The sequence below is a fragment of the Doryrhamphus excisus genome, linkage group LG5 (genome assembly GCF_037039965.1).
Source record: "Doryrhamphus excisus strain RoL-2023G ecotype Guam linkage group LG5, RoL_Dexc_Guam_v1.1, whole genome shotgun sequence".
Lineage (NCBI taxonomy): Eukaryota > Metazoa > Chordata > Actinopteri > Syngnathiformes > Syngnathidae > Doryrhamphus > Doryrhamphus excisus.
In genome coordinates, this window is record NC_136361.1 from 9,525,156 (window position 1) to 9,540,487 (window position 15,332).

Here is a 15,332-nt window from a genome sequence, read left to right on the forward strand (position 1 = left end):
AGACGTGTAGCCGCAGCCAATCAGCGCGCCGTTTCGCCTGGCAACGTGACAGGAAGTGGGCTCTTGTGCCGAGCGGGGCATTTATAGGGCCAGCCAGAAGCGGAAGCAGTTAGGCGCCATTTCAGTGCGGAGTTGCTGCTCGCTGCGTCGTCCCCCTCCCGGCGAGCGGTGGCGACAGCCCAGTCGCCTTAATTGGGTCGGAACACCACGAAAGCCGATGGAAGCAGCCCTCAATCCGGCACACGGAAGGTAACGTCAACTCTTTGTCGGTTCCTATCTGTCGATGGAAGTTTTTTTTACTGCCAGGGTGGGATGCTAGTGCTTAACACCAACCTAGCATTATGTCCCTAGTTGCTGTTACTAGACCTAGCATGACCATAAACCGTTTAGTTAGCTAGCTCTCGGAGCTGTGCCGCGACTGCCTTGGACATTGCTACCTTTTAGCACCCCTTACTGGACTTATATTACCCTCGGGGACGGTGATGGAGAATGAAATGTGGATGACAGTTGCAACCCCGGCAACTCTCCATTCATCGTTCGCTCGCCCCTCCAAGGCTACGTGGGCACTGCTGCTCTGTGTCTGGCTGCCAAATCCCGACACATATTCCCATATTTCAAGGCATCTTCACTGTGAGACTTTAACTGCCAAATTTGTCAGGTTATTTCTCAGGAAGAATTGCTCTTATTTTTCCGGTTATACTAGCTTTGCTCTGTCGTCCTGTTGAACCATTACGGCACTAATGTAATAACTCGCTTGTACAGTGTCACTTGTGTGAAACGGCGTTTGAAATAAAACAAATTAAGTTTTGGTTCGTTTTGACTTAATTTATCATCCCTGAATCGGCGCATTGTCATTGTTGAAGCGGTGTTTACAAACACGGAGGGCGGGGCCTGCACACCACGTGACCATTAGCTATCGGACGCGGAAGCCTAAATGAACCATTTTATTATCTTTCGTTATATTATGTTTTTTTAAAGGATATGTTTCTTAGTTTTTATGTCATTTCCTGTTTTTTGTTCTTACTTTGGTTTTGCAGACACTGGAACGTTTAAGGGTAAAATAATGTTTTGCAGTCATTGCAAAAGACATATTTACAATCTGAGACCAGATTTGGACATAATTCCACACCGCAGACATACTCGGCAAACAAGCTTGTCGTTCTGTGGGGCATGGTGCAGTTTGATGAGGTCTCACTTGCTCACTCTCACTTTAATTTCTATATATCTGTGTCTGCCTGCTCCCCCAGTTCTGTAGTTGGGCTGCCCTGTGGCGGGATGGACCAGCACACGAGCACTGGCAAACGCATCCGCAAGCCTTCCCTACTCTACGAGGACTTTGAGAGCCCCTCCCTGCCGCACACCATGCCCCAAGGTCCCCCCGCTCCACCGCAGCCCCCCATCAAGGACCCCTCCAGGCTGGGCCGAGTGACCAACCAGCTGCAGTTTCTCCAGAAGACCTTGCTCAAGTGCCTTTGGAAGCATCACTTTGCTTGGCCATTTCACGAGCCCGTGGACGCCCACAGGCTTAATTTACCGGTGAGCTTTTGCTTACTTGATTTCTACAATCGGCGTCACAAAAAACTTATCTTCAATTCCCCATTTTGCACATGTCAGGATTATCACAAAATAATCAAACAACCAATGGACATGGGCACCATCAAGAAGCGCCTGGAGAATAACTACTACCGCAGCGCGTGTGAGTGCATCCAGGACTTCAACACCATGTTCACCAACTGCTACATCTACAACAAGGTAGGTCCCGACGCCCATCTTGGACCGCCTGTTCTTCAGTTGTGAGGGACAACAGTTGTAGCGACTATCAAAAACTTTTGTCGTGTTAATGTGTAATCGTGCTGTCTTTCAGCCGACAGATGACATTGTGCTCATGGCCCAGTCCTTGGAGAAGATCTTCCTCCAGAAGGTAGCCCAGATGCCGCAGGAGGAAGTGGAGTTGGCCACCCCCGTCCCTCGAAAGAAAAACGGCAGAGGAAGAGGCCGCAAGTCGAGCCGTGAGTGTCCTGTGGGATTTCAATGACGGGTGTTTAACACCAGGGGTGTCCAATCCTCTCAGTGAGGGCCACATACTTAAAAATGCATTTCAGCTTTGCTAAAAGCATTTTATTAGTATCAACTTCATTCTTTGCACCTTTTTTTTCTTTTGCTGTTTTTGCTCCCCTAAATTCTGCTTCCATCTTAGATAATCATTGTAAGTTTTCTCCTTGTAATAATGTGACTGTATTCCAACGTTTTGACTTTATTGCATGTTATAATTTTTTTTATAATTTCACTTGTGTGCTGGAGCCTATCCCAGCTGTCTTTGATGAGAGGCGGGGTACACCCTGGACTGGTGGCCAGCCAATCACAGGGCACATATAGACAAACAACCATTCACACTCACATTCATACCTATGGACAATTTGGAGTGGCCAACTTGTCCATAATATTGCGACCTTACAAAAATTCCAACCATCCATCTATCCATTTTCTATACTGCTTATGCTCAGAGAGAGGCGGGGTACACCCTTGACTGGTCGCCTGCCAATCGCAGATTTACAAAAACAAACAAAAAAAGTGTACCTTCTAACCAAACTTGCAGCTTTGTCTGATTTGTCTCCAATATGTCCGCCAGCACTGAGGGCGCAGCAGGTGCCCGCCGTGTCGCAGTCTGCCTACTCACCGTCCTCCTCGGACACGGGGGACTCGACGCTGGATAACTCTCCTCAGACCGTGCTGACCAAGAGCCTGCCTCCAGCCAACATTATGGGCTTGCCCCCCACGCAGCCCACCACCAAGGTGCCATGCTCATTGACCAGGAAGTAGTTTATTTCCCCCGCATGAAATAATGCTACACATTCATCCAGTCATACTAGTCTAAAAATAAGTGAACGCACATGAACAATATAAGACATAACTGGACATGTTTTGCTCAAAGTTACGTTTCCACTTCTGTGTTTATCATCATGCTTTTCCTCGTTTCTATGGGTACTGGTATCGCCCCAAAAATCTTTTCTATATATCTATAAATATTTAAGTCTTTTGAGATTTGGGGAAGTCTTGTGTGCGTTGTATGACTTCATAATCGTTCAGCTTTAGAGGTTCTACTGGAAGTTATGGTCTCCATAGCGACATTGAAAAAATCTTTTTTTAATTGCAGAAAAAGGGTGTGAAGCGTAAGGCGGACACCACCACTCCGTCCACTATGGGTTTGACTGTGGGCATGTCAGGAGACGGACATGGACTCATGGTGGGCTTGGGCAAGGGAGGCCACGGGGGTCAGGTCCATGACTCCTCCATGAGCTCCATCTCCTCCATGGGGGGCATGACTTTAGAGACTCCGCCTGGCATGGGCCTGGTGCACAGCCCGGGGGGTCCTGTCCTGCTCCAACCCATGACCTCCAGCACCGGACGCAGGGTGGGCAGCGGCCGCCCCATCAAGCCCCCCAAGAAGGACTTGCCGGACTCCGTCCAACTCCAGCCCTCACGGAAGGGCAGGCTGAGTCCCCTGATGAGGTACTGCAGCGGGCTGCTCAAGGACATGCTCTCCAAGAAGCATGCCGCCTACGCCTGGCCTTTTTACAAGCCTGTGGATGCCGCGGCGCTCAGCTTGCACGACTATCATGACATCATCAAGTGTCCCATGGACCTCAGCACCATCAAGGTAACATGCTGTGCTCTTTGTCATATAGTTATTTACAAAATATGGAACAAAAGTATCCACGCACTAATTAATTAATGAGAGGTTGGACTGGAGAGCCACTCCAAATTCTTCACTTAAGCAAGACATTTTGGACGCTTGTATGTGGGAACACCTTAGGGAAGGACCTTTTCTAGTCTCAGTCCACAAAGGAAGCTCCACAATGGTGTGCTGGGGGGGGGGTTGTGTGGAAGAACTAGAATAGGACAACATTTTTTACAGGCACAGTGCAAAATTTTGCTCAGGTGGGTAGTGTCATTTTATTTCAACTTGGCGTTCTTCTGCCTCTCCTGACCAGAGGAAGATGGACAGCCGAGAGTACCGAGACGCTCAGCAGTTCGCCAGCGACGTACGACTCATGTTCTCCAACTGCTACAAGTACAACCCCCCCGACCACGACGTCGTGGGCATGGCACGCAAGCTGCAAGTGAGCATGGTGCTATTATTTATTTTTATCTTCGCACTGGAGGTGGCACTTTAGGAACTGGTGATGTTACCGTGTTGGTCCAAACTAGCTTAAATTTGGCTCTTTTTACCCAAATGACCCGTGGAATACATCAACAGTTTTAAATCCACCATTTCCCCTACCCCTCTTGGCCTCCAGGACGTGTTTGAGTTCAGTTTTGCCAAGATGCCCGATGAGCCTCATGTGGACCATGGTGCCATGTCTATGAGTGGCCACCCAACGTCGTCCTCGTCTTCATCGTCCTCTTCATCATCATCATCTTCATCCACCTCTGAGAGCGAGCCCAGCAGCGAGAGCGAAGAGAGTGAGAGCACCCCCAGTTCGGACAGTGAGGAGGAGCGAGCGCATCGCCTGGCGGAGCTGCAGGACCAGGTGTGCACGCAGGTGAGTGCTTTCCTTGTTTTGTGACTTGGACACATCGTAAACATAAATAAGATATTCATACTTGGTGGCTATTGGCTCATCAATGTAACATTCCTGACACCTAGTGGCCGGTGTAGTAGAATACTACTGCAATGGCGCAGTGAACATTCACACAGGAGCTGCTATCAGCCACAACTCACGTGAGTCACTAGCACTCTCCACACTGCTAAACAAGCTAAAAGCCGCCTCTTTTCTGACCTATAAATGTAGTTAGAATGGTGTATTCCTGTGTTAACCAACGCCAAAGTTTCAGATGAGGAGGTTTGCGCATTTGGAAGTGAGCCTGAAAAGCGCTTTGGGATGCCTCAAAATGCTCTGTTTTGTCAGAGGGGTGGACTTGCTTTTATGGGCGTGACTGTAAGCCAGATAAGCTCTCTGCCCTCCCCCAAGCTCTGCTGCTCTGTTTACGAAACAAGCTCAGGCACAAGTTATTGTATTTGGCGGTGGGAAAGGTGCAGAGTTTCGGACGCGCTGTGCATCCACGCGTCACCCTCACCCGGCTTCTGAGCTCCACCGCACCAACGGCCAAACGACAAAGTGTATCCGACAATGAGCGCTATCTCTCAGGCAGGTGAGGTTGCCACACATCCGGCTTCTCCTGACCTCCACCGTAACAGTGGTGCTATGTTAACCACTCCGAGGTCATACACGGTAAGTCAGGGTCTCCAGCCAGTACACTTGACACTCAATTAGTTGTCCAAAGACTTCATTCATTCACTAGCAACTCCTATACCCACTATATTCCAAAGTGGGGTTTCATCGTAGTTGGGAAGCACTTTTGGCCGTGTAACCAATCACAGCAGAATGAGTCCTGGGTGGAATAAATTAAAACGGACCGTTTTGGTGGGAAGCACAAATACAAGGAAATACAGCTGGAATAGGAGCACATTCTGGAACGTCGAAGTGTGGGTTATTGTATGTCGCTGCTCTATAGTCACAAGTCAATACAAAGGATTGAAAAATGGTCATAATACCTTCCCTATAAAGGAGCACGCAACATCAGAGCTATAACACTATATATATATATATATTTGTAACATCCTCTCAATGCCTCCTTATTTGTCAGTTTTACCTGAATGCAAAATGTGGGCCAAGATACATGTAATTTGATTATACTGTATATGCACATGTTATTAATAGGCTTTGTTCAACCATGAAACGTTAATCATTTCTTACTGAAACATTGCCTGCATGAGGGAACCATGTTAGAACTGAATCATAGCAATGGACGACTGTACGGGCACTCTCGCCTTATTGGAGCTTTTTTTGTGCTTAATTTATGTATTAAAAAAACTTAAACTTAAGATTTGCTGAAATACATACCAATATCTTTGTCTTTTTGGGCTACTAATAGGCTGCATTCAACCAAGAAACAGCGATGATTTAGTAATGCATATATTTATATAAAAACCGTGATAGAGTGAAGCTGTAAAATTCATAACGTGAAGTGGCGAGGGATTACTGTATCTTGTTATTTTTGGTCTTCTCGGCAGCTGAGAGCTGTGCACGAGCAGCTGGCGGCGCTCTCCCAAGGCCCCATCATCAAACCCAAGAAGAAGAAAGAGAAGAGGGACAAGAAAGACAAGAAGAAGAAAAGGAAGCTGGACAAGCGGAGTCGCGGCGCCAAAAGCAGAGCAGGCTCTGAAGAGTGGAAGATGCCTACCAAGTTGCTAAAGAGCAAGACCTCGCGAGCAGGGGGCAGCTCCCAGGCCAAGAAGAGCCAGACGAAGAAGAGCAGCAAGAGCAAGTTGGTCACCAAAGTGTTTTTATTCAGTATTTCCATTCATCAACTCCTCTGAATCTTGTGCTTGACTTCCTCCAGGAGCTCCAAGAAGCCGTTTTACCCGCCGCTGACCGACTCCATGTTGCCGCACTACGACTCAGAAGAGGAGGATGAGATTGTTCCCATGTCGTACGACGAGAAGCGCCAGTTGAGCCTGGACATCAACAAGCTGCCGGGCGAGAAGCTGGGCCGCGTGGTCCACATCATCCAGTCCAGGGAGCCCTCGCTGAGGGACACCAACCCCGAGGAGATCGAGATCGACTTTGAGACGCTCAAGCCGTCCACGCTGAAGGAGCTGGAACGCTATGTCATGACCTGCTTGAGGAAGAAGCCCCGCAAGCCCTACAGCGACCAAGGTAGCACAAACCCATGAGGCAGCTTCACTTCCTGTTTGATGATTAAAGGCTGATGTTTTTTATTTTATTTTTTTTTTGGTCCATTAGCAGCAAAGAAAGGCAGCGTTGGCAAGTCCAAAGAGGAGCTGACCCTTGAGAAGCGTCTGGAGCTGGAGAGGAGGCTGCAGGACGTCAGCGGTCAGCTCAACTCTGGCAAGAAACCTGCCAAACCAAAAGGTGAGCAGACACTCTGACCCGTGTCTCCACTCTAATCTCCTTGCACTTCCCATCCTTGCAGCGGAGAAGCCAAACCCTCCAGAGATGCACGCCCAGCCCTCTCGCCTCAGCGGCAGCAGCTCCAGCTCGGACTCATCCTCTTCCTCCTCCTCGTCCTCCACCTCATCCTCAGACACCAGTGAGTCAGACTCTGGGTGAGATCTTTTATTCCACGCTGGCTGAACTAGAAAAGAAAAGAAGAAGAAACTCAGGGACTTGGGCTGGCCCAGGACACGACGCACCCTGAGACGTGGTGGAAACCCACTCAAGCTGACTACTGAAATATTTGAATGTTGGACTGAAGGGATGGGGGTAGGGGGTAAGGAAACACTTATTGCCTTGGTTTCTCCCGCCTACTTTTTTGTAAATACATGTACAAATTTATGTTTCTTTTATAAAGAAAAATTTTATGATGATTCCCCCCAGCGAAGGACCTTGGGGTGTCAGTCTTCTTTGGCCGGCTTTGGGCCGCCATAATAAGTATTTATTTGTTTTGATTGCCCGCATTTCCTCGCATGTCACTTCATTACCTCGCTTATCATCTGACGCCTCATTTGGCCCCAAGCCCCCGCCTTAAACTAACAATCCAGTACATTTAAAAAGCAAAACTGTCAGGTCCAACATGAACTTATTTGTTACAGTACTTTGCACAGATGTTACTGAGGTCCAAGTATTTCTTTGTCTATTTTGGTGTTCAACAACCCGTTATTTATTGTACTGCACTGAAATTGCCTAAAAATAATCACTGCGAACTGTGAGTTTTTCTGTCTTTTTTTTGGAGCAATTTTCTAAAAACTTTACTTCATTCCTGACATGAACATTCTTGAAACATCAATATGTATCTGCAGCACTTAACATGTTGAAAGTTTGACTTCTCTGCATTAAAACTAGAAATTCCCTATTTAAACGGAATGATATTTAAAATTATCCACGCCAGCGTGTTGCGCACACATTTCATTGTTCAGAGAAAAGAAATGAATGCTTGTATATTCTTAAACTGTACATTTTGTTGTACAAACTGCTGTAACCCTGCTGTTCTTACTTAATTTTGTATCTTTTACGCTGCTCGTACAGCACTCCTGTCATTCCAGTTAATTGTTGTTTCCTCAGTAGAGAAGAGCTGCCTCTTCAGACACACACCTTCTCATTTGACAGCTTTGTTTATTAAAGTAATATCTTCTGTAGAAACTGTGTGTAGTCGATGTCCAGTTTTAGTAAAATGTCATGTGAAATTGATCTTCTGTGAGGTATTTAAAAAGCTGGTCACTTAATGATCACAATTACACGGTAAGGCTCGAGTGTAACACATACTGTATATTATAATACATATACGTACTAACATTGCGGTCTCCGCCGGTAGGTGGCACCTACTGAACACCAGTCACGCTGTGATGCTTTCAAGGTGCATTGATGTGTTCGTCACTTACAAGTGACAAGAACAAAATCACTTTTACAGGTCTAAAGGTCACGTTGCATGTACCTATAATTGTTTCCCGCAATGAATACAACAAAACATTCTTAAAAGTTGTGCTATTTAGCTGCTGTCATTTATGTACACTTTATTATGATGCGAGGTAGAAAACATTAAAATCCCTATAACCATGAAGGTCTGTCTCCCTCTTGTCAATGAACGTTCTCGACGCTCACGTCTGGCGCTCAGTATTTCAGAGAAACAAGAGGGGACACATTGCTAAAACTTAGTATTTAAACTATTAATATAATATATATTTTCTATGTGTATTATACTTCTCCGTGTGTATACATGTTATATTATTCCTATTGATTACATTTCTTATTTCATGTTTTCACTCAAATAAACAACCCCTGCCGGAAGTCGGCGATGGTACGTTCCTAGCGACAGCTAGGGCTGGTCTGATGCATGTCCCGGCATCAGAAAACAGACACCTTTCAACAGGCTGGACTTATTCATTGTCTGTCCCATTTTGGTGAGCTTGTCAGCTGAGCCGCCGACATGTGTGCCGCCAAGAAGGGAGACTTGTCTCCGAGTGAAAAGGAGCTGTTTGATGTTATCTCGGCAGGTAAGCCTGTTCGGCTAATCTCCCACAATGTGGCTAGCACGAGCTAGCTTAAATCATACATTTGAAATATCGTGCTTAAACACCCGGGGAACGATGCCGTTCATGGTTTTTTATTAGATTACTTTCCCGTTTATTTAAGTATAACGTGTATGAGTAGTCATTTTGATCACATTGTCGACAATGCCTGTTTTGATGTGGCTGCAGTAGTTTGTAGTTCACACCTGAACTACGTCATGCAGAAAACTAATATTTCGACTTTCTCGTGTAGCTAAATAAGGTAAGATGCTAACAACAAGCTACAAGTACAACAATGAGTATTTGGAAAGGCGTACTTGTATCCAATAGCGTCTGGCTTACTCAAATGTGCTTGTTTCTTTTTGAAGGAAATGTCCAAGAGGCCTCAAGACTGCTGGGCTGCAAAGATGTCAGAGTCAACTGTTTGGATGAGGTCATAAAACATTTCACTAAAAAATGTTACTCTTCATGGCTCTGTGGAAGAAAAACATGCATAAGTCTTTGACTTCTGTATCTTTACTGAAAGTAGCATGCTTGGCAGGGATTTGTATGCTTCCCCTCAGGGAGACAGGAAGGACCCTTCATGTCCTCTTGTCTTTGTTTTGCTCTGGTCCCTATGCTCACATGTCAAAGTCAGGTGTCTGAAACTGATGTTTTAACAAGTCCGGCTCATCCAAGCTGTCTAGTTGGCACTTCACCATGGAGCTCGTCAGCAAATTATCAAACTGAAGCTAGATTCAAAGCAACAAAAAAATCTGACCTTGTGGTGTTTTAAGATGACTGAAACATAAAAAAAAACCTGTCTTCTTGCAGTACGGCATGACGCCGCTCATGCACGCCGCCTACAAAGGCAAAGCAGACATGTGCAAGCTGCTGCTGCAACACGGTGCCGACGTCAACTGCAACCAACACGAGCACGGCTACACGGCGCTCATGTTCGCCGGCCTGTCAGGTGTGTTGTCGACTTTGAAGCCGTGAATTTGATGTCAATGTTTGTCAATCAAACCTCCGCCTCTGTTTGCTCTGGCAGGGAAGACGGACATCACATGGATGATGTTGGACGCCGGGGCAGAAACGGACGTGGTCAACTCTGTGGGAAGAACCGCTGCGCAGATGGCCGCATTTGTTGGTGCGTGACGTGTGGTAGATTTTGCCAAAAAAGCCACTTGGTGACAAGTGAAATGAAAGCACGTATCGCTCTTCTCAACAGTCAGCGGGTGCTGAAAAGCCCCCTTCCTTGTTTGACATAAAAAAGGACACAAAGATGCAAAAGACGGTTCATTTGTAGTTCTGAACATAATTGTTTTGATTTTGATATTTTGTGTGCGTCATGATCAACTGCGTGATTACATCATTGACCCCTTAATTCTGCCTAGCAACAAGTGGTGAACTCGACGACTGCTGTATTTTTGCTGTTATTTAGCCGACTTAAGGAGTTTGAGCCCAACCCTCATAAAAACATCACTTTTTTCCTTTCCAGGTCAACATGACTGCGTCACCGTCATCAACAACTTCTTCTCTCGTGCCCGCCTCGACTATTACACCAAAGCTCAGGGTTTGGAGAAAGAACCCAAGCTGCCCCCCAAACTGGCCGGACCCCTGCACAAGGTCATCATGAGCACTAACCTCAACCCCGTTAAGGTAAAAAAAACAACCCAAAAATACAATCAAATTAGTTTGATGTTCCATCCATCTTCCATACCACTCATTTGAGGTCAAGTTGCGAAAGCAAGGAAGACCAGACTTCATTCTCACCAGGCCAGTTGAGAGACATAACTTCTCCAACGTGTCCTGGGTCTTCCCTGAGGCCTCCTACCGGTCGGACGTGCCCTGAACACCTCCCCAGGGAGGCGGCCAGGAAGCATCCAGACCAGATGGCCAGGTCACCTCATCGAGCTCCTTTCAATGCGGAGCAACAGAAGTTATACTCTTGAGTTTCACCCGAATGACAGTGCTTCTCACCTGACCTCGAAGGGAGAGCCCAGACACCCGACAGATAAAACTCATTTTGGCCGCTCGTACGTAGGACCTCGTCCTTTCAGTCACTACCCAGAGTTCAAGACCATGGATGGGGGTGGGAATGTAGGTTGACTGATAAATTCAGAGTTTTGCCTTTTGGCTCAGCTCCTTCTTCACCACAACAAACCGATGCAGAGTCTTTTAGAGTTGTAATATTTGAACAAAATCTCTAGTACAACATCATGGCTTAAAATAAACATGTAGGGATCATGTTGAGTTTCCTGCAGGACTGCAATGTATTTATGGAGGTGTGCTGCTTGAGCTAGACAAGGTCTAATTTGCATAACTGGCCATGACACATATGCATGTGCATTGGGCAAAAAACAAATATGCGTAGAATACAAATGAATATTTTTCTGTTTTTTTAAATGTCAAACAATATGGAATCCACTAAGACCAGAAAAGGTTGCTAGGTTAGTCGCTTTTATATATATCTAAATATTATATATATATATATATATATATATATATATATATATATATATATATATATATATAAATATAATGGCAAAGTCTTCTTTTTGCCTATGAGGATTACGATGCTGTCTACTTTAACGACAAGCTACATTCACAGACAATCCCGTTATAAACCAGCAAGGTCTGTCGTATCATAAAGTGACTCTGACAGAGACCCACCCCCCCCCCCCTTCTGCAGATGGTGATGCTGGTGAAGGAGAATCCGCTGCTGGCCGAGCCGGAGGCTTTGGACAAGTGTCGTCGTGTGATGGAGCTCATCTGCGAGAAGTGCATGAAGCAGCAGGACATGAACGAGGTGCTCGCCATGAAGATGCACTACATCAGCTGCATACTGGCCAAGTGCGCCTCCTTCCTCAAGGACCACGACGACAAGCTGGACGGCCTCATGAAGAGGTCAGTGTGGATGCTGGTACAGTGGGAGGACGTTTGGGTTGTCGTTTGGGGAATCAGACACTTGGGTAATTAATGGCCTAATATTACATAATCCAACATCAAACATGAGGGCTAGCAGGTAGCAGCAATTCTATTTGTGGCGGGCTGTCACAAATGAATGTGTCTTAATTGGTTCCAGACTGTGATAAGTGAATTCTATATGTGATAAGTGAATTCTATATGTGATAAGTGAACTCTATTTGTGATAAGTGAACTCTATTTGTGGCGGGCCGTCACAAATGAATGTGCCTTAATTGGTTCCAGAATTCTATATGTGATAAGTGAACTCTATTTGTGATAAGTGAACTCTATTTGTGATAAGTGAATTCTATTTGTGTTAAGTGAACTCTATTTGTGATAAGTGAACTCTATTTGTGGCGGGCCGTCACAAATGAATGTGTCTTAATTGGTTCCAGACTCTGATAAGTGAATTCTATTTGTGATAAGTGAATTCTATTTGTGTTAAGTGAACTCTATTTGTGATAAGTGAACTCTATTTGTGATAAGTGAATTCTATTTGTGTTAAGTGAACTCTATTTGTGATAAGTGAACTCTATTTGTGGCGGGCCGTCACAAATGAATGTGTCTTAATTGGTTCCAGACTGTGATAAGTGAACTCTATTTGTGATAAGTGAATTCTATTTGTGTTAAGTGAATTCTATTTGTGTTAAGTGAATTCTATTTGTGTTAAGTGAACTCTATTTGTGATAAGTGAACTCTATTTGTGGCGGGCCGTCACAAATGAATGTGTCTTAGTTGGTTCCAGACTGTGATAAGTGAATTGTATTTGTGTTAAGTGAACTCTATTTGTGATAAGTGAACTCTATTTGTGGCGGGCCGTCACAAATGAATGTGTCTTAATTGGTTCCAGACTGTGATAAGTGAATTTACGTGAAGTACGATTCCTTATTTATAAATGTAAAATGTTCAGCGTTGGAGCATAGAATACCTGTTTAAGGTATACCCTCTAAGTATGGTTTTTAGTGTTTAATTAGAGTTCTCTAGACATGGTATAACACTCTTATAGTCACCTTTACACTCCTGTTACCCAACATACTTGACGTAATAGGAAATAAGATATTTTAGACATAAATAAGACATTACAATAATGTGAGGGTATAACATTAGCATGACCAGGATACCTGGTGGCTAATGTCTCATCAGTAGTTCCTGTGTAGTAGAATACTACTGCAACGATGCCATGAATATTCACACAGGAGCTGCTCCATATAAAAAAATCATAATTTAAACTAAATTGTACAATAGTTATATACTCACATTTCTGCTTGGTACATTGACTTCTTTGATGGTAGAACAATACCAAGTGAAAATGACATTAATGTAATGTGTGATAATATTACCAGGTGATTATTTGACTGTTGGAGGCCGTCGTCTGAGTTGTGGCTGACAGCAGCTCTTATTTTGAAAAGCTGTTTGACGCTGCTGTAAGCTATCGGAACAAACCATTGACATCTGGTTTGTGTTATGTGACAAATGTGCAAATTTGTGCAATATCTAATAATAATCTCAGTAAAAAATAAATACATTTTTAGGCTGAGCCAATAAAAAAAACATGCAAACATTGGCACACTCTGCTGGATGTTGCGTGTTACTGCCACGATGTTAATCCACAATATTAATCCACAACGTGGCAAATTAGTGGTCTAAATATGTTCCCCTCTTGTTTCCACCATGATGGCTTTTGTCCTCCCGCAGCCTTCTGAAGGGCCGAGACGGAGACGGCTTCCCGGTGTACCAGGAAAAGTTCCTCCGAGAGTGCGTGCGCAAGTACCCCTACTGCGACGCCACGCTGCTGCAGCAGCTGGTCCGCAGCATTGCGCCTGTGGAGATTGTGAGTATCCCTTACCTTCATCCCTGCTGATGGCAGAAGAACCACGGTCGCTCTTCTTTTGGGGACAGGGTAACGACCCAACGGCGCTCTCCGTGCTGACCCAGGCCATCACGGGTCAGGTAGGCTTCATGGACGCAGAGTTCTGTACTTCCTGCGGAGAGAAGGGTGCTGAGAAGAGGTGCTCCGTCTGTAAAATGGTGAGGGTGAGGACTTGTTCTTGGCCTCTGTCAAGGCCAAAGAGGCCCACACGGACAAAGTGGAACACAGAAGACGTAGCTTCATACCTGACACTGATATTTTGGGGAAGCCATGCTGAATGTCTTGTAGTCCAGCACAGGTATCTAATGTCAAACGTGTGCTGCCACCAGGTGATCTACTGCGACCAAGCGTGTCAGAAGATGCACTGGTTCACTCACAAGAAAGTGTGCAAGAAGCTTCAGGAGCAGCGGGAGAAGCAGGAAGCCCAGGCCAACAAAGTCAGGACGGCTCAGGGCACAGGTTGGTCACATGACTCAACTCTGCTTTTGTATGGTTGGCTCAGCATATTAAACAACACACCACTGGGAGGAAATGGGAGCACTGGAATATCCGATGTGCTGCAGTGTTCCTTTCCTCCTCCAGGTGGTGCCATCACCTCTCTTCCTATTTCAGTTATTTTTATTATTGTTTTCTACCTTCTGTTGCTGTTGTGTTCCAGAGGAGAGTACAGCCGTGCAGGAGGCCTCAGACTCCATGACGCAACTCTCCACGGAGGACAACAGTGAGGTTGCCCCCGCCGAGGCCTGAAACTCCGCCCCCGTCCCCGCCGCCGACAACTGCGGAGCTCCGGTGACAGCGGCTGGCTCCACAACTCATCCGTTCTCCAGGAAGCAACCAGCTGACTGGCAGTGGCGCTGAAGACCACCGTGTGGACTGGTGGTCCAGGAGATGCTCGCGGAAGACCCCTGAGGTGCTGTGTGGTCTTTGTCCTTGTTCCTTCCTAACCCCACCATCTTGCCGTACGTGAAAAACACCTTAGTGTTGGAGGAGGCCTAGAAATTCTGCCTTTAAAAAGTAGCAGAGTGACAAGACAAACTTGATTTATCCTCCTTGTGGCTTGAGATGACCAAAATTGGGTATTTGAAATATTTATACAACAACACTACAGGAGAGTAGGAGCAGCATAGAAGATGGATGGCGTTCTACAGGAGTTCCATACGTTGTGCTGATGGCCACCAATGCGTTCAATAAACACAATTGATAAATTCAACACCGATTGGTGCATTTTCATTTCTTTCATTCCTGGTCTGGTCCAACCTGTCAACAGTAGAACACGCCTATGAATATTCCCATTCCATCCAGTGCAACTGCTTCACCTCCTATCTCAGCAGGCTTCATCGGTTCAGGCCCAAAGACTAGGTGGGCCACACTAGTAAGACTAGATGGGACTGACTGACTGACGCCAGCTCAGATGAGAAACCAACCGTAGCAGTCCTTTTGCCATCCATTGATACCCTGAGAACAGTAGAATAGTTTTAGAGG

General features: G+C 45.7%; 2 protein-coding genes across 5 annotated transcripts; both read left to right on the plus strand.

Moving 5' to 3' along the window:
• The first annotated feature begins 98 nt into the window (after window positions 1-98).
• brd2b (bromodomain containing 2b) lies at window positions 99-8,575 on the plus strand. Of its 4 annotated transcripts, none has more exons than XM_058053447.2 (12): window positions 99-249; window positions 1,248-1,536; window positions 1,615-1,752; window positions 1,865-2,009; window positions 2,597-2,793; window positions 3,155-3,658; window positions 3,993-4,121; window positions 4,299-4,544; window positions 6,077-6,330; window positions 6,406-6,722; window positions 6,810-6,938; window positions 7,000-8,575. In XM_058053447.2, the coding sequence occupies exons 1-12, from the start codon at window positions 218-220 to the stop codon at window positions 7,134-7,136; spliced, it is 2,517 nt and encodes an 838-aa protein (XP_057909430.2). In that variant the 5' UTR covers window positions 99-217; the 3' UTR covers window positions 7,137-8,575. The 4 variants fall into 4 exon arrangements, with proteins under 4 accessions (XP_057909430.2, XP_057909431.2, XP_057909432.2 ...); XM_058053448.2 differs by having other exon boundaries at window positions 6,813-6,938; XM_058053449.2 differs by having other exon boundaries at window positions 2,630-2,793.
• A 251-nt stretch (window positions 8,576-8,826) lies between these two features.
• ankmy2a (ankyrin repeat and MYND domain containing 2a) lies at window positions 8,827-15,060 on the plus strand. Its single transcript, XM_058052837.2, has 10 exons — window positions 8,827-9,016; window positions 9,400-9,464; window positions 9,845-9,983; window positions 10,062-10,160; window positions 10,512-10,672; window positions 11,706-11,920; window positions 13,676-13,811; window positions 13,880-14,008; window positions 14,180-14,309; window positions 14,509-15,060. Exons 1-10 carry the CDS (start codon window positions 8,950-8,952, stop codon window positions 14,595-14,597), a joined length of 1,230 nt encoding a protein of 409 aa, XP_057908820.2. The 5' UTR covers window positions 8,827-8,949; the 3' UTR covers window positions 14,598-15,060.
• Window positions 15,061-15,332: the final 272 nt, after the last annotated feature.

Excerpts from the sequence above, each read along its gene's own strand:
- brd2b (XM_058053447.2), top strand. The coding sequence starts at position 218 with ATGGAAGCAGCCCTCAATCCGGCACACGGAAG. Across the intron at positions 1,753-1,864 it reads ACTGCTACATCTACAACAAG|CCGACAGATGACATTGTGCT; the intron begins GTAGGTCCCGAC and ends GCTGTCTTTCAG. Across the intron at positions 6,331-6,405 it reads AAGAAGAGCAGCAAGAGCAA|GAGCTCCAAGAAGCCGTTTT; the intron begins GTTGGTCACCAA and ends GACTTCCTCCAG.
- ankmy2a (XM_058052837.2), top strand. The coding sequence starts at position 8,950 with ATGTGTGCCGCCAAGAAGGGAGACTTGTCTCCGAGTGAAAAGGAGCTG. Across the intron at positions 9,465-9,844 it reads GAGTCAACTGTTTGGATGAG|TACGGCATGACGCCGCTCAT; the intron begins GTCATAAAACAT and ends GTCTTCTTGCAG. Across the intron at positions 11,921-13,675 it reads CTGGACGGCCTCATGAAGAG|CCTTCTGAAGGGCCGAGACG; the intron begins GTCAGTGTGGAT and ends GTCCTCCCGCAG.